The 21,914-nt window shown below is 62.2% G+C and overlaps 2 protein-coding genes across 3 annotated transcripts; one reads left to right on the top strand and one right to left on the bottom strand.

Annotated features, from left to right (window-relative positions):
- Positions 1-1,724: 1,724 nt before the first annotated feature.
- GPR153 (G protein-coupled receptor 153) lies at positions 1,725-12,414 on the top strand. Its single transcript, XM_026519967.4, has 6 exons — positions 1,725-1,943; positions 5,933-6,400; positions 6,802-7,231; positions 8,700-8,892; positions 9,433-9,617; positions 9,772-12,414. Exons 2-6 carry the CDS (start codon positions 6,045-6,047, stop codon positions 10,447-10,449), a joined length of 1,842 nt encoding a protein of 613 aa, XP_026375752.2. The 5' UTR covers positions 1,725-1,943; positions 5,933-6,044; the 3' UTR covers positions 10,450-12,414.
- Positions 12,415-13,106: 692 nt separating this feature from the next.
- Positions 13,107-17,557, bottom strand: HES3 (hes family bHLH transcription factor 3). 2 transcript variants are annotated; one of them, XM_026519969.4, is made up of 4 exons: positions 17,462-17,557; positions 15,016-15,111; positions 14,834-14,915; positions 13,107-14,456 (listed from the first exon to the last, which is right to left on the bottom strand). In XM_026519969.4, the coding sequence occupies exons 2-4, from the start codon at positions 15,094-15,096 to the stop codon at positions 14,083-14,085; spliced, it is 537 nt and encodes a 178-aa protein (XP_026375754.1). In that variant the 5' UTR covers positions 15,097-15,111; positions 17,462-17,557; the 3' UTR covers positions 13,107-14,082. The 2 variants fall into 2 exon arrangements, with proteins under 2 accessions (XP_026375754.1, XP_026375753.2); XM_026519968.4 differs by lacking the exon at positions 17,462-17,557 and adding an exon at positions 16,749-17,455 and having other exon boundaries at positions 13,108-14,456.
- Positions 17,558-21,914: the final 4,357 nt, after the last annotated feature.

The following is a 21,914-nucleotide window of genomic DNA, read 5'->3' as shown; positions in this document are numbered from 1 at the left end:
GCCCTTGGATTCCCCACGGGAAGGGGGACACAAGGGCATCTACATCCTTCTCTGTCTTGGCTTGGCCGCTCATCAGTGTGGCTTTGGACAAGCCAGGTACCTAAAATCCACTTCCCAGGGCAGTTGGGAGGAGCTCAGGCTAACAAAGCATTTAGCACGAGGCTCCCAGGGTGGCCATTGGATACCCATGCCCACCTGCCCCCAGAGCCAGCTGAGCCCAGGGCAGGGGCACTAGTAAAGGCAGTAGTGGGTGAGCCAGGCTGCTGGAGGGGTGCCGGGGGCCAAAACACCTGGCGCAGGCTGCCGTCTGCTAGAGGGGCAGCCGGGTGGCTGAAGGCTAGGTGACTGGATCACCTGTGTTTGCCTTAGAAATGTCACACTTGATTACCAGCCTCCTTGTGCCAGCCTACTGCTGGTGGCCTATTTATAACCAGGGCCACCTGGTCAGGAAGCTGGCCTGTCCACAGAGGGCTCAGTAGGGGTCCTGACTACCCAGAAGCCACATAAATGGAGTGCATGGCCCAAGGCCCCCCATTCACCAGCTCCACTTCACTGTGGTGCCTTTGGATACAAACACCTTTACTTCTGTCTCAGAGGACTGATCCTAAGGCCTACCTGGGTCTCCTAACAGCTGCTTCTAACTCCCCAGCTGCTCCTGGAATATGGAGATGGGGGGATGGGGGGGCAGTGCGGGAGCCAGGCTGTGGAGTGGTGCAGACAGCATTAGCTGCATTTGGCTGGGTCTGGTCCTGTCTGGACAGGTGCCCCCTTCCTCCAGACAGTGGGCTGTGCACTCATAGATGCTTCCCAAGTGCATGGGAAGGGCAGGGCCATGCCAACAGCCCAGAGTGCTGGAGGCCTTGTGCCCAGGGTGTGTGGTCATGGGCGTTCTAGAAGAGACAGGAGACTCCAGAGGTCTCCAGAGGTCCCCCAGTCAAGGACCCTGATAGGATTCCCTCTAGGTGTCTATGGGCGCCGGCCTGCACTGAAGCCAGAAGTGCTAAGGGGGATAGACCCGGGGGGCAGGGGCCAGGAGTTCTGGGTTGTAGGCCTGGCCTCTCCCATCTGTGTCGTCCTGGTTCCAGCTCGAGACCATTTCTGAGCCCCTGGGGGGGGAGGGGCAACCACCAGCCCTGTGGTCTGGTCACCATTCCATGGTGGATCCTGCCCGCCCCGACCCACGACCCACGATAAGTTTGAATCCTTAACTGGCCCAACCTTACCTCTACCTGCCCCAGCACCTGATCCTGACAAACTCCCCAGTTCCTGGAAGTAGCTAATCCTCAGACGCCCCCACATCCCCTCCACACCTCACCCCTATTGTTCACTTTAGATGTGGCTTCCTCCGGGAAGGCCTCCCTGAGCCCCCACCCCCGGCCCTAGGTTCGCACGGTGCATTCTCGCCCCAGGCCCCTTTGGCCCGCCAGCCCCCAAATCTCTGGGCCTTCCCTTTCCCAGGGGGTTGGAGGCGACATCGGGGCAGTGGAACAACCCGAGACGGCAGCGAGGGGCCGCCCTTCCTAGAGGACGTCAGTCCCGCGGCGCAGGCGGGGGGGCGGGGGAACCACGGACCGACAGATGCTCGGACAGACGGACGCGGCGGCGGGCCGCGCCTCCGGGGGCGTGGGGGCGGGGCGGTCGGAGGGGCGGTGCGGAGACATGCGCCCTGCTCCGCCCCCCGCCCCCGGCCGCCCGAGCGCAGCCAGCGGAGCGGCGGGAGCCGAGCGCCGCGGCCGCGCGAGGGGAGGGAGGGGCGCCTGGCCGAGCCGAGCCGAGCGGAACGCGCGGGCCCCGGGCGGCGCCGCCAGGATGCCCCGGCCCACGGGCCGCTCCGCCGCCAGCCACCCCCGCGGCCCCCGGCGGCCCGTGCTCAGCCGGGGAGCGCGTGAGTCTCAGCCGGAGGCAGGAGCAGCGAGCAGGAGCCCCGGGCGCCCGAATGCAGGGTGAGCGCCGCCGCCCGGGCCCGAGGACGGCTGGGTGGGGGGACCCCGGGAGGGAGGACCCCCGGCAGGAGGGCTCTGGTCAGGGAGGGGCTCCCTGCGGTCTGTTGGCCTCGCAGTCTGTCCGAGGGCCCGCGGGCACCCCTGAGGGCCGCGCACCCCTACCCCCAACTTGGGGACCGCCGGGGTAACTTCCCTGGGGCCGGCCTCTTTCTCGGCCTCTCTCCCGCCGTCCCCCCCGCCCCGGCCTCTGGCAGCGCCGCTTGCAGGGAGTGGGGACGACCAGTCTAGGGGTACTGGGCCCACCCCTACCCAGAGTAATCCGTTGGGGCGTCCGGCTCCCGGGCGGTAGCTCGGACGCGCCCTCGGGGCTGGGTAGGGCTGGGGGGTCCCGTTAGGGACCGGCAGGCTGGGACGCGCCGGGTCGGGCGGGAGTATCGAAGCACTGAGGAGCAGGGACAGCGGGGATTGGGGGGCGGGCGTGGCGGGCGGGGGGCGTGCCGGAGATGCGGAGGCTCAGCGCAGCGAGCCCCGCCCTGGGCGGCAGTGGGGCCGGGCCTCGCCAGCCGATGGGTGGCAGCGCGGGCGGGGCGCAGCTGGGGGGGGCGGCAGGCCCGCGCGAGCGGGGCGGGTGCAGCTGGAGCCCGGGGAATCCTTTCAAGTTCTGGGTTCTCTTTGTTGCGCAATAGAGCCCTGGGGCCACGGGGTTTCATTGGCCCGGGGCCGTGACGTCACGCCGGGGCCCCGCCCGCAGACCCTGCGGAGGGACGCTTCTGGGCCGGCTGGGTCCCACGCCCGCCACACCTGCAGTCTGCCCTGCGACGTGCTGTGGGGGGAGGGGAGAAAGGAGGGGCTCCAGGGTCTGGAGGAGGCAGGAAGCCCCAATCTGAAATACTAGGGGGATGCTTTGATTGTACTGCGGAAGAAACTTCCCAGTGGGGGCGGCGACACCTGGGTGTGGACCATGCTGGCTGGAGCCCAGCCTGGGGTCTGGCCCTCGGTGTCCGCCGCTCCCTGTGGAGAATGAACAGCGGGGCCTGGCCAGCCTGGAGGAAGGGGTCTCCCAGTTCTGCCCTGTTAGCGCCTCTCACTGTGCATTTGGAGAGCTTGGTATTCACTCCCCAGTGACGTTCCACCCCATCCCAGCACCACCACTCTCAGGAGTCCCGGCTCCAAACCCGGCCCTCACACTTCCTCCCTGTGTGGCTCTGCGTTCTGGGCCTCAGTGTTCCCGTCTGCCATGTGGGAACAGCGGGACCCATCCTGCAGGGGTACGGAGTCGAGAAAGGCAACCTCAGCTCAAGGAACAAAAAATGCCTATTCCTGCTCGGGTTTGGGTTAGGGTTTGGGCTTGGGTTTGAGAGGCCAGGATTTCATGTCGGCCAAGTGGGGTTTGGGTCCTGGTTCAGACATTCCATAGCTTGGGCAAATGGTTTAACCTCTCCCTGTCTTTTCTGGACTATCTTTAAAATGGGGATAATGTCAGTATTGATCAGACCACATCCCAGGACACCACCTGGGAGCGTGCCTGTTCACACCGCTTCCTGCCTCTCCAGGCAAGGCACGTTCTCCCACTCACAGACCTAGACCCTTTCCCCACAGTGAGACATTGTTCGGCCAGACGGGGAAGATCTGGCCCCAGGAAAGGTTATGCCAGTTGCAGCCTGCGGCACCTTCCCCACCACCCTGAACCAGCGGTCAACAGGACCCAGGGTGACAGGGGCAGACAGAGCCTGTGGGGACTCTGACGGAAGGCCTCCCAATGGGACAGCCAAGGAGACCCAGTGCGGGTGGAAACAGATGCTGGCCCACCAGGTGCACGCTGAATCCAGGCTCCTGTTTGACCTTGTAAAGATCACTGGTGGCAGCAGTCTCTGGCCCACAGCAGCACCCACACCCTGTCTGCTCTGGACCCCCCTGGGCTTCCTCACCCCACAGCTGGGCTGTCCCAGGTCCTGGTGGGAGTGGCTGTGTCTCCCCACAGGTTTGAGGCTTACCCACACCCCCAAGCTTAGTGTCTTGGCCCTTAAGGGACAGCAGAGCTCAGGGAGCTGAGAGGGCTGTAGTACAGACTTCTACATTCGTTGAGCGCCAACTGTGTACTCGGCTCCGTTCCATGGCATGGCTTGTCTACTACTCACAGCTCCTTCCAGGGCAGGTACTATCATGTCCAGCTTACAGATGAGAACAACAAGGCCCAGCTGAGTCTTTCACTGGCTGGCAAGCGAGAGTCTAGCAGCTCTTTACCCAACCCCATGTGGCCTCTGTATGCTGAGGTCAAAGAGGTTTGCTGGACACCGGAATGGCTGCTGGAGGGTCCCATGGGGCCACCCCACCTCCCACCCTGGATCTGGGGTAGAGAAGAGGAGGCTTCTGTAAGCAGAAGCCTAATGTTTGGGAAGGAATTTCCCGGTCCCCAGGAACCCCCCAACCCCCTAGAAGGCCCTTAAGGAATGCTGGTGTGGTCCAGAATAGACTCCTCCCCTGCATCAGGGGCTGGTCAGGCCTGCTGCAGGGGCATGCGGATGAATGAGACTCATTCCTGAGAGGTCCTTTGATATCCGGGGAGGGGGGTGGTCAGGCCACAGACGGACCAAAAGAACTCTAGACGAGACAGGAAGGGGAGCCTGGCAGCCGGACCAAGTGGTACTGCTTCCCCTGCCCTAAGAGCCAGGGGCCTGCCATGGCCTGTCCATTCCAAGCTGGTAACAGCCCTGGGGGGGTCACACAGCTGTATCTGTACAGTAGGAGCTCATAAGTGTTGGAGGCAAGAGAATTGCGACCAGTGAGATTAAACGGGCTCCGGATTAAAAAGGGCCAAGTGTAGCAGAGCACACAGTAGGCCTTCACTTAGCATGGTACTTCTGCCCATGCTGCCCCGTCCGGGCTATGGCCGGAGAGGCCTATTGTGGGGCCTCCCATCAAAGGGACTAGCCAGTGTTCCACACAGGGGTGTGGCTTGGGGCTGCTAGGCTGGGAAGGGGGAGGGAGGGACCCCCCGGAGGGACCCCCCAGGCCGGCTGTCTGGCCGGATGGAGAGATTCTGCAGCATGTGCCTTCTGCCCGACATCCTTGGTCCCTGGCTCATGGCCACAGGCGATCGGCAGTTCCTCCTCAGGGTCAGCGTCTGGTCCCTCGGCCATCTACGGGCCATGCTGTCCAAGGCAGCCACAGCATAATCGTGACCACCGCCCAGAGCACCCCCTGCGTGTGAGGCTTGGCCCAGGGTTTTAAAGATGTGGCATCTATCCACCCCAGCCTCCCCCTGGAGGAATCACCATGGTCCCCGTTACAAAGAGATGTGGGCGCAGGGACCTTGCTCAAGCCACACAGCTTAAGTATGCCGGAGCTTAATGTGAGCCCCACCTGTGGCAGGGCAGGGCCTGCCAGCCACAGAAAGCCAGCTGGGGGCCGACCCAGGCCACGTAGGCTGCCTTTGCTAAGATGGCCGAGGAAGTGGTCACCGCATCACCCCTACTGCACAGGGAGGTTCAAGGGGCTCACCCTCTAAGGCATGTCCTCATTTGGCCAAATGAAGTGGGACAAAGTAAGATAAGGGGCCGTGATGTGCCCTGTGAACGCATCGTGTGGGCTGTGTGAGATTTGGGACATTTATGGCAAGAGCGCTGCTTCCCAGGCAGGGGGAGGGCACAGGGGGCAAGAATGCCCAGCCAGACCCCGCCTGGCTGCTTCCCCGAGGGTGCAGCTGTCCCAGAAGCAAACCCAGACTCCATACCTTGGCCAGGAGTGGGCGGAAGGGGGGGTGTTTGCACTTACTGGGCACCCCTGGCTGTGTCCCCTGGGCGCCAGGGACATGGGCTAGAGGCCCCGGAGTAGAGAGGAGGGCAAAGCAGCCCAGCCCAAGCCAGGACCACACAGGTAATATTACATCAGGGGACCCTCCATGTCCCACTCCAAGGGGCCCCAAGAGCTTTGATGCCGTAGCCAGAGGGGCCGTCTCTGAGCACTCACGGGCTTCTCCCCCACTGCAGATGCTCGCGGTCCCTGGTGTCCCCGAGCCACCACGCGTGAGGGCTGCTGCTCCGAGCCAGGGCCTGGCCCCGAGGAGGATGTCTCAGTGGCCGGCCAGCTCCTGTCTGCACCATGAGTGATGAGCGGCGGCTGCCTGGCAGTGCGGTGGGCTGGCTGGCATGTGGAGGCCTCTCCCTGCTGGCCAACGCCTGGGGCATCCTGAGTGTGGGTGCCAAGCAAAAGAAGTGGAAGCCGCTGGAGTTTCTGCTGTGCACGCTTGCGGCCACCCACATGCTCAACGTAGCGGTGCCCATCGCCACCTACGCCGTGGTGCAGCTGCGGCGCCAGCGCCCCGACTACGAGTGGAACGAAGGCCTCTGCAAGGTCTTCGTCTCCACCTTCTACACCCTCACCCTGGCCACCTGCTTCTCCGTCACCTCCCTCTCCTACCACCGCATGTGGATGGTCCGCTGGCCGGTCAACTACCGGTGAGCCCCGGGGCACGCGCGCAGGTGGTAGTAGAGAGGGGGACCTGTGGGCAGTGAGCATAGAGGCCACCTGGGGTACCCATGTGCAGAAACGCCCCCCGGTGGTGTGCCACACCTGCGCTGTGCTGCGGGCAGGCCGGAGGCTCAGGAAGGGCTGCTCTGGGCCGCACACCTGCGTGTGCCTGGGTGTCCACAGGGTCCGGTATGGAAATGCTGGGTGGGAGGAATGTGTGACAACATGCATGAGGACCCCTGTGCAAGGGACAAGGCCCCATTTTGCTGGCCGTGCCATGACAGTGATGTACTAGGGGGCCAGGGCAGTTGGGGATCCCTTGTGGGTCCCCAGGGCTCTGGGAAGACCCTATGAGTGACACCTCTGTCCTGCCCCCACCTCATGCCAGGCTGAGCAACGCCAAGAAGCAGGCGGTGCATACGGTCATGGGAATCTGGATGGTGTCCTTCATCCTGTCCGCCCTCCCTGCCGTCGGCTGGCACGACACGAGCGAGCGCTTCTACACCCACGGCTGCCGCTTCATCGTGGCTGAGATCGGCCTGGGCTTCGGAGTCTGCTTCCTGCTGCTGGTGGGCGGCAGTGTGGCCATGGGTGTGGTCTGCACAGCCATCGCCCTCTTCCAGACACTGGCTGTGCAGGTGGGGCCGCGGGCCGGCCACCGCGCCTTTACCGTGCCCACCATCGTGGTGGAGGACGCGCAGGGCAAGCGCCGCTCCTCCATCGACGGCTCTGAGCCTGCCAAAACCTCGCTGCAGATCACGGGCCTGGTGGCCACCATCGTCATCATCTACGACTGCCTCATGGGCTTCCCCGTGCTGGTGGGTGAGACTGTCGGCGTGTGGGAGCCTGTCGGGACGTGGGCTCTGGGACAGCCCTGGGGCTGGGTGAGCTCAGGTGGTTGAATCCTCCCATCCAGTCCTCGGAGGGAGGGAAGGAGGAAGGGAGGGAGGGAGCGGCATTATCATCATCCCCATTTTACAGATTTGGAAACTGAGGTTCAGAGTGGTACCATGACCCACATAAAGTTAAGGCAGCTGTATTAGGACTTGAGCCCATGTCAGGTGAATGCGGAGCCCAGGATCTTCCTGACACACTGTAGGGGACATTCCTCACCACAGTGAGGCCCATTTGAATCAGGGGGTGTGGAAGGTGGAGTAACATACCCACCTGGCCCCAGAACAAAGTCTGGATTCAGTAGCCATGCCCTTGCACCCACAGGGCATCAGCCCAACCCCCTGAAAGGTCTGGAGGGGGGTAGGGAGGGGTTTAGGGGCAAGGACCAGCCAGAGACTTTGTCCAAGCAGCCTGGCAGGGCTGTGTCCCTGGAGTCAGTGCAGGACACAAGCTCCAGAGGGTGGCAGGTGGGGTGGCAACCTCATAGGGGACACAATCAGGATGCAGCCCCAGACACCCAGTGGCCCCACCCTCAGTGGGCCTGGCAAACCCCCCTACCCAGGTAACTGGGTTCTGTGTGCAGTGGGGCCCCGAGTCTCCAGCCTGTGCTGATGGAGAGGAGCATGTGTGAAACTGCAGAGCCAGAAGGGGACAGCCGTGGAGGAAGAGCCTCCCCAGCTTCTCTTCAGGGCATGGAAGGGAGTGCAGTTTATGGAGCCCACTCTGTGCTGCAGGCCTGGTACAGTGTCTGGGGTCTTCACCTCACTCTGTGGGTGTTCTTGGCCCATTTCACAGATGAGGAAACTGAGCCCCAGAGAGGTTCAGCACCTTTCTGAGGGTCACACAGCTCACATAGCAGAACCAGTGTGATGAGTGTATCATACCCATTTCTGCTCTGATGGAGGAATAATTAAATGTCACTCTGGGTGGGGGAATGAACTCTCCTGGGACAGGAGGAGTGAGGGCCCCTGGGCAGTGACCCAAAGGCTGCCTGGCTGATTCTCAGAAACTACTTTGATTCTCCTCTGAGATCCAAGACCTAGACCCCTTGCACCTCCCCCCAGGGTAGGGGTAGGGCCAAGGAGGCCACTTGGTCATGGAGAAGTGGGGACCATGCCCCCACCTCTCTCCTCGGGCGGTCGTGCAGCTGGTGTGAGGGAAGGCACTTTGCGAAGGGCTGTCTGTGCACACACGGGGTTATGGCTGCTCGGCATGGGCAGCCAGCAGCTCTTGGTGGCAGGGACTTCGACTCACACTCAGGCTCTTTCCTGCCCAAGAGCCTATGGCCCTGTCTGTCGCCGCCTCCTCCGGCAAGTGGGAGAAGAGAGGCTGGGGGGAGCTGCTGGGGGGGGGGGGTCCTGCCGGGTTCCAGGCCGAGCCGTGTGCCCGCAGGTGGTGAGCTTCAGCAGTCTTCGGGCGGACGCCTCGGCGCCCTGGATGGCACTGTGTGTGCTGTGGTGCTCGGTAGCCCAGGCCCTCCTGCTGCCCATGTTCCTCTGGGCCTGCGACCGCTACCGCGCTGACCTCAAGGCCGTCTGGGAGAAGTGCGTGGCCCTCATGGCTAACGATGAGGACTCGGACAATGGTGAGGACGGCCCGGGAGAGGCCCCGGGGAGAGTGGTGCCTGGGTGAGGTCAGCAGGATCACAGGTGACCACCCCATGACACTGAGGTGACCATATTCGCTGATGTGCTTGAACCCCTAAGGGACCTAGGTGTCCCGTGGGGCATTTTCCTCTCCAGCTTGGCTGTATCTTTGGACACCAGACTGAATGTGTTCCACAGAGCTCCCCCCCTTAGGGCTCCCCGGGGGCCTCCCGTAGACCCAGGTGCTGTCTCACCCTAGCAATAACAGTGTTACCCTCGGCTGAGCCTTTGCTATGTACCAGGCACTGTCAGACCCTGTGTGTATTTACTTCCCCCGCAAAGCTCACCAGGTAACATCCCATCCCATCCCCATAGAGGAGGAACTTGGCTCAGGGGATCTCCCCAGCCCCACAGCTAAAAGGTGGCAGAGTCAGGGTTTGAACGCAGTCCCCTGCCCTGTGTGTGTCTCTGTGGGTCTCTAGAACTCACTGTCCGACTCCCCCGTTTCCAGGGCCCTAAGATTTTGCCCCACCCTGCAGATACCAGTCTGGACGGTGGCGTTCCCCCGGACCTGGTGCTGGAGCACTCCCTCGACTACAACTATGGAGGTGACTTTGTGGCCCTGGACAGGATGGCAAAGTATGAGCTCTCGGCCCTGGAGGGGGGCCTGCCCCAGTTCTACCCGCTGCGGCCCTTGCAGGAGGACAAGATGCAGTACCTGCAGGTAGGGACGGGGCGGGGATCCAGACGCCGCACGTGCTGGCGGGGGTGGCGGGGCGGGGAGTATTGTGATCTCCCCAAGGCCTTGCCTCTCTGAGCCCCGCGCCGGTCCCGTTTTCCAGGAGGGCAGCCCGGGTTAACCCCGCCCGTCCTGACAGGTCCCGCCAACGCGACGCCTCTCCCACGACGACGCAGAGGTGTGGGCAGCCGTTCCGCTGCCCGCCTTCCTGCCGCGCTGGGGCTCGGGCGAGGACCTGGCCGCCCTGGTGCTGCCCGCTGGACCTGACCGACGCCGCGGCAGCCTGCTGGCCTTCGCGGAGGACGCGCCCCCGTTCCGCCCGCGCCGCCGCTCCGCGGAGAGCCTGCTGTCGCTGCGCCCCCCGGCCCCCAACGGCGGCCCGCGCCGCGCCCGCAACTCGCCTCCCGGCAGCCCGCGCCTCCGCCCCGGGCCCGGCGCCCGCTCCGCCTCGGCCTCGCTGCTGCCCGACGCCTTCGCACTGACCGCCTTCGAGAGCGAGCCGCAGGCCTTGCGCCGCCCGCCCGCCCCGCCCGGGCCCTTCCTCGACAGCACGCGGCCCGGAGAGGACGCGGCGCCCCCTGGCGGCGGCGACGGCGCGCAGCGGACCACCGGGCCGCGCCCGGCCGTGCACGCGCACGCGCACGCGCACGCGGGACCCCTGAGGACCAGCCTGAGCGCGTCGTGGGGCGAGCCCGGGGGCCTGCACCGGGCGGGCGGCGGCGGCGGTGCCGGAAGCACCAGCAGCTTCCTGAGCTCGCCCTCCGAGTCCTCGGGCTACGTCACGCTGCACTCGGACTCGCTGGGCTCCACGTCCTAGGGCCTGCCGTCGCTTCCCCACGCGCGCCCGGCGGGCCGGGCCGCCCACAGGGACTAAAGCACCAAAGATGCCACGCTGACCCAGGCCGGGTTCCGGGCAGCACCACGGAACAGCCCTCCCTGCGTGACCGAGCCACGGGCATTGCCTGCAGCGGCGGTGGCTGCCCTGGACCGCTTCTGGGTACGGCATCACGGGGCAGAGCGAGGCTGGGCTTGGGTAACGGCGGGCCCTGCACGCCCTGATGTGCCTCGCCCAGCCTTGGGCAGCGGGATTGGAGGGTGGGGGTGGCAGCAAGGAGCCCCGGGGGACAGGGCCACCACCAGACAGAACAAAGCCCAGCCCTGCAGAAGCAGGAGCCACGGGACTGACTGCACCCTGCTTTCCACTTTGCACTGTAACTGTCTCACCTCAGCGAGGGCCAGGGTACAGAGGGTCTCTAAGGACAGGGGTCTTCAGAGCCCAAACAAACTCTCTGAGCAGGTGTTCCTGCTGACCAGTTCTGCCTCGGTTTCCCCATCTGTAATGAGCAGGTGGCCATATTAACTCTCAGGACTCTTGGAGAAGTCTCCTGGTCTGTGTGCACCGGCCCCTGCATGGACAGGGTGTGAGAGTGTCTAGGGCCTTCTGTGGGTCCTCTGTGGGGGTCAGTCTTCAGTGTGTGGCCTGCTGTGGCCTCTGTGCCTGAGGCCTCCCACCCTCAGTGCCCCTGGCCCCCCCAGGCACTCACCCCACCCACACCCCAGCTAAAGCACAACACTTTGCACCATCACCCACCTTGACCACTGTTAGTGTCCCCACCCTCATCACTCTCCCCACCAAGCCAGCCACCTCTAGGACTCCAGCCATGAAGATTGTGGGTCCATGCTGGCAAAGAACTGAAGCAAAGGGAGAATGGGCTTCCTTATCCTGATGCCCACGGGAAGGGGTCCTGGTTTAGAGGCCTCCCAGGTTCTGGGTTTAAGGCCTGGTCCCTGCTGAGGGTCCTCCCTCACCCCCGGGGGGCAGACCCTTTGCTGCCCTAGGCTTTGCCATGGGCCTTGGGGAGGGGCCTGCTGGGTCGTCTATGGAGAGAGACTAAGCAGGCTAAGCAGAGGCCTGGGAACAGCTGTGACCTTGAGCTGAAAGGACAGGGGCGAATGCAGAGGTGGTCTCATCCTGGCCCCTGCCTCCACACCATGGCTCTCCCCAGGAAGACCTGGAGCCCAGTCCGGGGCCAGCAGGGAGCCTGCCTGCACTGTGCTCCCTCCCGCTCTGCAGCCTGGAATTGCAGCCCCTCCCCGACCCTCCCGCCAGTGGCCAAGCCTATTTCCTCACCCAGCTGACAAGGTCTCAGCCCCAGAAGAGGCCCCTGGGAGGGGCAAGGATAGAGGACTGGCTCCATCTCTGCTTCCAAGCCACCACCACCCCCCAGTCCCTGGCTGGGGGGTAACTTGGGAGGGATGAGCTGGCCACGGGTGAGCAAGGCAGGAAACTGCAGTACAGCCTCAGCCATGGGAGGGGCCACCTCTGGCCAATGCTGCTGTGCCTTCAAGGACCAACATGTCACGTGGGGACAGAGATCCTCAGCTAGCCACTGTGTCGTTCCCCCCTCCCCCCACCCACCCCTGCTCAGGCCAGCCGTTTGTCACATTGGGTTTTTACTCTGTGTACTTCATATCCAATGGCAATACTTGCAGGGAGACATGGTACCCCAAAGTCCCTCCAGCTCTGGTTTTTACAAAAATAAAGAGGAGGGAGGACCCCAAACGGAGGACCCTGGGGCCTGGGGCTCCCTCTCACACTTTGTGAGCCTTCAGGCCTATTTGCTGCGTTCATAAGCAGCTTGACCCTGGGCTCACAGGGGAGGGAGCTCTGTCTTCAATACCACCACTCACCGAGAGCAGGGATCCGTTTGTAGTTTTTTGACAACTAAGCATTTCTCTTCTGTACAGAATACAATAAAAACTTCCTATGATTTGCACCTGGCATTCCTAGGCTGGTTTCATGGAAACATCTTTGTAGAATAGAGCAGCACTGCTAGCCAGCAGCCCCCAGACGTCTCTCCCTCTGGGTCCGGAATTCTCCTAGCACGCTGTTCTTTGGGTTGGTGCTCCTTTCCGATGCGAACTGCTGCAGCCCCACCCAGGGCGTGAGACTGGCCTGGAGCAGCTCCAGGATGGAGCTGTGGGGTGGGCACCAAAGCCCTAACAGCAGGAGAAGCCCTGGAAGAGCAGCTGGCAGCCTCGGCCCCAGGTATGGCTTCAGGGGCGTCTAACCCCTATGAGGTTGGTTCAGGAGGGCAAGAAGGGTAGGGACGGGGCGGGGGATTGGGGGGTAGCCCGACCTATTGCGCCTCTCGCCGGCTCTGGTAAGAATTTGGAGGCTGCGCCCTGGGTCCGCGGTGTAAGGTCGCCACCTAGTGGCTGGTAGGGGAATTAGCGCGGATGCCCCGGTCGCCCAGTCGCCCCTAACGCAATAGGAGGCCGAGACCCAAGAGGACAACCCCCAGACCGCCGGGACCCCCTCCTCGCCTGTGCTCCAAAAAGCCGGATGGGTGGAGTGGGGGAGCCGGGCCTCTCTCTCCTCGCAGTCTAACCAGAACAGGTTTAAGCACTCAGGCAAAGCAGGGGCACTCCTAAACGGGAAATGTTTTATAGAAATCAGTATTTGTCGCTTAAAAGATGCACCCAAGTCGGCATCGTGGGAGAAATTTGGACCTTCGTGGTCTCTTTATACCCATTTCACAGGTTTGCCCTGTGTGTATTCAGAATTTCAAGCTGGAAGTGCCGGGATCTCTTCCGGTGCTCGGCGAGGGATTTCCGTCCCCCAACCCCAGGCTGCCCCTCGAGAACCAGGACCCCGGGGCTAGAGTCCGAGCACAGCAATGACCTCGTTTTCGGACGAATAAACAGGCGCCGAGCGCTCCGAGGGTTGTCGAGGGTCGCGGGCTTTGTGGCGGGACCCTCAGCAGCCGCGCGCCGCGGCGTGTGAGGTGATCCGAGCGATGGGCGGAGGGACCGCTCCGATGGGCCAGGACCGCTCCGCGCGGGTCTTCTGAGAGGGGCGGACCTCGCATAGCGCGCCTGCCGGGTGGGCTGCGCCGCGTGCGGAGGGGGTGGGGATCCGTGGAAGCTGAGAGGGTCCAAGGTGGGGGGAGGGCTGGGGGCCTTCGCCGGCGGGGCGGGACCCGGCGCGCTTTGTGCCGGTGGGAACCGGGCGTCCTCGGCTGGCTGAATGGGCCGGGGCGGGGCAGCGATTCTCCTCGCTGCGAGGGGTCCGCTCTGCGCCGCTGCCGACGGCGACCTTCCCACCGCGGCGTGGCTGCGGGGCGGGGGCGGGGGCGGGCTGCCCGCGGAGGCCCTGGGAAAGAGGCGCAGCCTGGGACATCCCCTCCCAGCCCCACGAGAAAGTGGGAAGAAGAGAGAGCGGGTCTGGCTTGAGTAGGTGGGGCTAGGGTGGGGGTCGGGCCCCAGACCCCTGTGGCTCCGTGTATTTCCTCGCGTTCGCGGGCACGCGGCACCCTCCCAGCCACCCGTGCCACCGGACCAGGACGGACGACTGGGGGTCCCGGCCGTCCCAGCAGGAGCGCTCTAAACAGTCTCTGCGTCACCAGGCCAGACGGGGGCCCCCTTGAGTCCGAGGCCGCGCGGGCACTCACCAGGGCCGCCAAACGCCCAGACCCGGCCCCGGGCTCTCGGTGCAGCGGCGAGGCGCCGGCTGCGGCCCCGGGACGCTGGAGGACGGGCCGGGGAGACCACCAGGGAAGAGGAGCCGGGGTGGCGGGGACCGCGAGGCGCCGGTGGCCGGAACAGGGGCCCAAATAGTAGGGGCGCAGGGGCGGAGCGGCGCCGGTGCCTCCGCGCTCGGCCCAGCGCTGTCCATGGTGCTGCCACCTGCGCGCTCGTGCGCCAGGGGGCAGCGCAGGCCACCGCCGCCCTCCTCTCCGCGCTGCAGAAGCTGGCTAACGCCAGGCAGACAGCTGCGGAAGCCCGACGGGAACTCAGCTCCGCTGGGGATCAGCCAAAGCCCTGGGGGGAGGGGAGCGGACGGGAGAATTGTGAAGGGGAGGGAAGCATAGGAGAGGGGAGGAGGAAAGACAAGGTGCTGAGAGAGAAAACAAGGGGAGAAGAGTGGCGGGGAAGGGAGGGGAGGAGCCAGGCAATCCGAATTTCTTTGCCAGGGAGCAGATTTTCGCGCACCCGGATTACAACTGCACTAGCCTGCAGGGTCTTTGCGGCCTCCCGCCTCCAGCAATCTGGGGCCCTCCTCTCACCCAGCTGCCCACTGCCCCAAGCTTTCTTCTCCATCCATTTCTTCTTTATCCCACCTTGTCATATCCATGGCTCTGACCCCACAAATCACCCCCCGCCGCTCCTGGCCCTACCCGCTCCAGACGCCCTCCCACCTTGCACCGAGTTCTGAAGGCTTTTCATGTACTTGACGCTCAGCTCCAGTATGTCTGCCTTCTCCAACTTGCGTTTCCGGATCTGCAGGTTGGTGGAAAGGGCCCTTAGTTGGGCAGTCCGACTTGGAAGGGATGAGGTTGGGGATCGTATCACCCCCACCTCAGCACGGCCCACGTCTCACCTGGTGTGAGTAGTGTTTTTCCAGCAACGACTTCAGCTGCTCCAGGGACACATTGATGCGAGCCCGTCGCTTCTTCTCCATCAGAGGCTTGGAGATCTGTGGACAGGTAGCATTTTAGGGCAGGGTGATGGTCCTCTCATCCTCTGCCCCACCCCACCCCCGGCTTGGCAGGGCCCCCACCCTGCATGCCTAAGGACCCCAGACCTTGCGGAAGCCACCGGTGTGGCCGCCAGAGCTGGCCTGGGTCCCGGGCTTAGTGCCCATGGTGTCGTTATCTGCGCCAGTGGGAGGCAGTGCTGCCTTTATAGGGGCTTCTCGTTTACATGTCAATGAGGCGCTCCTGGGCTCAAGGAACCCCGAGGGGGAGGAGATGAGAGGGGGATGCACTGTGAAATTCCCCACCTCCCTCTCTGCCCTGGCTTCAGCCTCACCTCCAGGAACCCTCCTTTCTTCCGAGGGACCCCCCTTCCCCTTCTTCAGCCTTTCCTTTATCCATCTCACCCCCACCACTCCCTGAGTCTGGGGTCCCCTCCCATGCACACCCCTCCATGCCCTGTCCTGTCCCTGTGTCTAGTGTCCCTAGGTACCGAGCCTCACCACTAGGCCCCCTGCTGCCCCTTGTCTCCAAGCATTTTTGGGGGCACCCACTGGGGAATGTCCATGGGCCCAGCTGGCTCTGAGCCTGGCTCATAACTCTGACAAGGTGCCGGGCCTCTCTGGGCCTGATGAAGATGCGGAGGCAGGGAGGACCCGCCAGCGACGCCTTTCTGCGGGTTTCACGCTCTGGCCACGCTGGCAACGCCACATTAGTCGCCCTAATGTCAGGACAATGCAGCGATTTTCTGCCTGTGGCTGCTCAAAGCCGGGCACAGGCTGGGCCCGAGGGGGCCAAGCAGCGACATGTGTCCCATTAAAGCATGCAGCCCGCCCTCAGGGCCACAGCCAGTCTCCTCCAGGCTGGGGTCTTGGACTGGGAGCATTTCTGTGCAGAGGTGTAGTCTGGGCTCATGTGCCCTCTGGCCCTGTTAGGCCCCAGTCCACCTCTCCTAGCTGGGGGGAAGATGCAGGCAGCCTCAAGCCAGGGCGAGTAGAACAGTCCTGGATTTCCAGGCTGGACAAGTAGGGCTCTGACACTTTCCCACACAGCCTGGAGTTTATTCCTGCTGGCCTTCTCTTGGTCCCAACAAATTAAGGTGAGGGTGAGAGAGACCACTGATCATATGGGGAAAGCACCATTATGTGCTCTTGGAAGTCTGGGACCCCCAAACACTTTTCATTATTCAGGCTGTGGTTGGAGACCCAGGGAGCTCCGTGGAGGAGGCACCGCCTCCCCCCCCCCCCGGACCGGTTAGGCGCTATAGCAGGAATGGTGCAGTCCCGGGTTGGACCCTGGGAGCAGGGCTCCAGTAGCTGTGACTGACGGGCTGACGTCCAGAGGAGTTCCTGGGTTCATACCCAGTTATCTCCCTGCACTGGGCTCCAAGGGCCTCAGTTTCAGGGGTTGTAAAATGGGGTTCCGAACAATGTGGGCCCCCACGGATGTTCTCAAGGGTGATGAAGTAGCATGGACCCAAAATTCTGCAGTTGAGCCCTGCGGCAGGGGAATAAACAAATTGGCCTTTGCAGGGACTCAGCGTGAGGGGGAGAAGATATTGCTAGGGTCTGGGTGGGCCCCCTCCTCCCCTGGCTCCCTGGAGCCGGGGCGTCTTCTCCCCGGACACCCGCCCCCCTACCTGCTCCCGGAGTATTGAAGGGCCCTGCCGGGGCAGAGGCGTTCTCAAGCGCCAAACAGCGTGGAGAATCGCGCCCCGCCCTCCTTTCAGGCCTAGGTTGCGTGGTCCGCGACTCCGAGGTGCTCTTCCGCCCGGGCCGCGGGACTCGCCGGCCGGATCCGGGCCCGCTCCGGCCCGGATTGGGCGGCGGGGCCGAGGCCGGACAGCAGGCGTTGGCACGCGCCGGGCAGCTTTGAAGCGCCGGGGCTGACCAGGCCCCATTGGCCTCCGTGCGTTCCTCCGGCTTGGGGCGGTGGCGGCTTGGTACAAAGGCGCCGCGGGGCAGGCGGGCGGCGCGGCCGGGCACAAAGGGGGCAGCCGAGTGTTAAGGGCATTGTGCCGGCCCCACAAAGCCCGCCCGCGCCCGCCCCCTCGGGGCCAAACTCCGGGCGCCCCGCCGCGTGCGGGCTTCCAGCTGCTGCACATCTGCACGGAAGCTGGGCGCGCGCCTCGCTCTGCCGGTCCCCTCACCCCCGCCCCCGCTCCTAAGCCGCGCTCCTAAGCTGCGGGGCAATTTGTCCTCTAATTATGATCCCTCCCCATAAACCGCCGCCCGCGCCTTTCAACTCCCGCGCATTAGCAAACCAATGGCCCTTGGGGCTACCCTCGCGGCCCGCCCCCTCTCCAGAGTTAGGGTCGCCATAAAGGGGCCCTCGGACCGCCCCTGCCCGCACCCTGGCATCCGCAGCTCCTCGGGCAGTCACTCCTCTCGAGCCCGAGCCGACGGCTCCCGGCAGCGCTGGGTGGGGCCGCTCACGTGGGTGGCTTAGTGTTTTCCTAAGCAGTGGAAAATTGGCCGCAAAATGAGCTAATTCGCAATGTTCTGCTTTGGCTGCGGGCGGCGAGACTGGCGGGGAGGCCTGGGCGGGACGCGCAGCCGTCAAATTCCGCCCCCGCCCACTTAATGGGCCCCCGCCCCCGCCCCCGCTGCCCCCTACCCCTACCCCGGCACCGCTCCCTGCGTCCCCTTTTTCCTCTATCACGGGACAAGTCCCCGGGCTGGGGTTCCCCTCGATACACACGCACCTAGGCTGATTTCCTCCCTGTTTTCCCGGTTTCCCACTCCCAGCGCGACTTGCCCGCCACGAACAGCTCTTAAGCCGGCGGCGGGTCACGCAGACTCAGGGCGGAAAGTGATCCCGGTGCGGATTCCATCCCCTCTCTCCCTTTTCCCGTGCCGGAGAAATCTCCACTGTACCCACAATTCGGGTTCCTGGGCAGCCACCTCCCCCACTAAGACCCAATTCCTCTCCTCCCCACCCCCCCCAACTCTATTTTCGAATCCTGAGCCCGAGCATCCTACCCGCACTCACAGGCAGGCGGAGCTCCGGACTGGGTGCGTTGGGGGGGGGGGGAGGACGGCACACCTCTACCCCCTTATCTGAGAACAAGCAGGGCGAAGTGCTCTCGGGCTGCAGGGAAGGACATAGACCAACTTAGAAGCGGGCTTATGCAAACTGGGATGTAGGCCACCGACTCCTTTTCCATCTTTAGCATCTGGGATCCCTAGGGGGCCTGGAAAGGAGCACAAGTTCAGGCAAAGCGCTGGGGAGACCCAGGCTGCCCTTTGCTCATTCAAGGAAAAAATTCCTTCTATAGTTCTGGAGTCCTCTGGAGGCTTCCAGGAATACTTAGAGCCCTCAGCTTCCTCAGACTTGGGAATTTAAGGCAATAAGTGACCTGTGACTTTGTTCTCCTTTCCCCTGTTTGGTTTTCTCAACTTTGGCAAAAGAAAGAACGTTACAGAGCAACTGAGGTCTGGAAACAAGGTAAGGTTTGCAGATCCCAGGACAGGAGCCAGACCAGATATTCTACCAGCCCTCCCACGTGACGGCCCTGTGTAGCCTCTTCACCCTGGGTGAGAGCCCCTTCCTTTCCTCCAGCACCCAGACATTGAAAGCAATGCCAACTGGTGAGTGCCACAGAGGCCGCCGAGGGTGAGGTGGGGAGAGAAACGCACCATCGGTCTCTGCAGATGCATTTAAAAGTGGAATGAAGTGATTGCTTCATGTAATTAACTATTGGGACACAGCGAAAGCTCTGAAATGACTCAGCCGATTGTCTCCAGATGGGGTTGGAGAGGCTGTGATTGTTTAACTCTCTTTAGTTGTGTTGGGGCTCCGAATAGCCGGCCGCCAAGGGCCCTCCAGGGGACAAAGGCTGGGACTCTAGTGAGTGCATCAACACTGAACCGGGCTGGCCCAGCTCAGGGAGAGTGAATTCAGAGAGACCCCCATTGTCCCAGCCCTTTGTGTTTCTCCCCAGCTGGCTCTAATCTTTAAATATTTACCCGGCCCTTTTGTGCACATATGACTTATGCACTTCAGGCTGATGTGCTCATAAATTACGCATCATTTACCCGTTTCCAGACTAGAGAAAGGGGGTTTTCATGCCTGGAGCCCAGAATGGCCAGAGGAGGGAGAAGAAAAGTGTTGGAGGATCAGAGTTCCCTCCTGGGGAGAGCTGCAGCTATACTGAGCAGGCCCCTCTTGGCCTCCACGTGGGAAGTGGATGGGACAGAGGACTTGTGAGTGACAAGGAGCCCCCAGGCGGCCCCTCTAACAACTGACCAGGGACCCACCAGCAGGGAGGAGGGAGAGGCCAGGTCTCAGACTTTTTCTTATGTGGTGTCAAGCTTGGCCAAGAACGAACTTCTCACCCTGGGAAGCTGGTGTGGGTTGAGGTGCTTGGTGACACCTCATCCTGGCACCTGCCTCCAGCTTGCTCTGGGTCATCCCCTCTCCCTACATTCTCCCTTGCTCCATCAAGGAACCCCGTTTAAGAAAAAGAAGGCTAATTTCATCTTAGCCTGCAGTTTAACTTGGAAAAGTCAAGGCGGTCCTTAGGACTCTTTAAACGGGAGGAACCCCCACTTAGGCTCGGGATGGAAAGCCACCTTAGCTGGTGGGCGAATGGCAGGATGAGCGGGGCACAGGGGAGACCCTGCAGAGGGACCTTCCTGCATGAGAAAGGGCTCCCTTTGTGCTTGCCTCTCAGCTCCAAGAACAAAACACATTCAAATGCTTATTTACAAAAGAAGGCAAGTGAGGCATCCCAGAGCTGAGTAGTTCTTCTTTATGTTCTTATATTTTTATGGGCTTGTTGTTCTCGTGCCTGGGGACGACACTGGAGAACAGGATGCAGAGTGGATTTCTTTGACCAGATTGCTTCCCTTTCTGGTAGGAAAGTGGGTCTCAGTGTATCTGTTTCTGTCCATATCTCTCTGTGAATTACTGTTTCTCTGTGCATCTGTCTGTGTGTGTGACTTTGTTTCTCTGGGTCTATGCCAATGTGTGCATATGTTTGCTTACTTGCCTCTTTCCTCCATTACTGTTCTGTGAGCCGTAGGCCCTGACAGATTCAGCAACTCCAGGCACTTCTAAAAATCCCCCTTTCCTCTGGTCTGGACATACCTGGCAGGGGACTGCTTCCCCTTTCTTTCTTCCTTCTCCAAGATGGAGCTGATGGAGATGTATGGTCTAAAGGGAAGTGGTGGGCAGAGAAGAGAGGGTTGCTCAGGCTCACCAAACCGGATTTCCTGTCACTCTGTGCTCCCAGAATGGGGATGGTCCCTAGAGGTGCATCAGGGCCCTAAGTCAGTATGGACAGCAGATGCTAATGGCCAGAAGAGGAGCTTCCCGGGAGCAGCTCTGTGCCCCAGGACCAGACTTACTCCCAGGAGCGAAGATGCAATGATCATTCTCTGGGGTCCCTGAGGCATCCCAGCATTGGGGTAGAGGTACTGAGTCTGGGTGAGAGCATCAGAAATTGGGGGCAACGTCAGGAGCATAAGCTCTCAGCCCACACTAACACCATGCCTCCTTCCTATGTGGCACTGCAACTGCACAACTTTCCCAGTTTAGCAAATGCTTTCCGAGCATCATTTAAACATGGTACTGGGCTTTGCAGAACATTATCAATACTGGATAGTGAAATTGGGGTTCCTATTTTACAGGAAGCTGAGACTTGGAGTTGATTTGCCCAAGGTTACAAAGCTGGGCCCTGGCAGTGCTGAGACCGGGATTCAATCCCAGGCTCTCCAACCTTCCCTGAGGCAAGCTGCTCAGACAGCAGGCCTCCTGCCAGGTCCTGTGGGGACAGAAGAGGATGGGGCAGTCAGAGGCTCAGATGCAGGTCTGGGTGACTGCAGTGCACGGGCCCGCCTGGTCTCAGCACTCTCTGACCCACTACCCTGGGCTCCAGCCTCTCCCGGGGCCTGTCCCCTATCCCAACTCAGGCTTCCTTTCTCCTGCCTGAGTCTGCAGACTCGGTGCCCGCCTTCCCTCCCTCTCCATAAATGCCCTTGCTCTCATTTCCAGCATAAGGCTGCTGGTCCCTGAGTGCCCCAATACTTAGCTCCAGCATCTCTTCCATGCTGCCTCCTAACCGTCTGCCTGCTCACCTGAAGGCCCCTCCCTGGAGTCCCTCTCTCTCCTTTCCATTCTTACTTGGCTCCTATCCCACTCCCACCCCACCATAGTTATTCTAGTCACTTGCTTACTTGTCTTTCTCTTTCATCAGCCCTCTCTGAGCTCCCCCGGGTGAGGACATTAACCCTTTAAAAAAAATTCGGATTTAAAAAGTAATATATGTTGATTGTGTACAATACGGAAAATACAAAAACATACACAGAAGGCAGTGAAAGTCACCCACTGTTCTGTCACCGGAAGACGACCGCTGTTAAACAATTGTGCTTATATTTCCATCGTTTCCCCAGGCTCACACGTTTGCTTTTACTTTTCCAAGCGAAGCCAAGCTCGCACTGTGAGTTCTGCATTCTGTCTTTTGAAAATCGTGGTGTACGCCGAGCTTTTCCACGATTGGCCGACATTCTCCCTCACCGCGAACTGAAGTGGGCGGTCATCCCGCGCGCAGAGTCCCCGATCGGGGTTTTCCAGCTGCCCTAGCGGCAGGGTCACCGCACGGAAGCAGCCTGGGCACCCAGCGGGCCGCCCTGCTCGCGCCTGCGCGCCCAAGGGTGTCAGCTTCGCGAGGAGGGCCACGCGGGGCCGGCCGAGGGCGGGGTCCCTTCAGAGTTCTTCGGACCGGGACATTCTTGAGTTTGGGGCTCCCTTGTGGCAGACACCGGCGGCCACTTCTCGGCCGGGGACCCAGGTGCCTCGCGGC

The sequence above is a fragment of the Ursus arctos genome, unplaced genomic scaffold (assembly GCF_023065955.2).
Source record: "Ursus arctos isolate Adak ecotype North America unplaced genomic scaffold, UrsArc2.0 scaffold_32, whole genome shotgun sequence".
Taxonomy (NCBI): Eukaryota; Metazoa; Chordata; class Mammalia; order Carnivora; family Ursidae; genus Ursus; species Ursus arctos.
The sequence above is the reverse complement of the archived record's forward strand: the minus strand, read 5'-3'. Positions and strand labels throughout refer to the sequence as shown.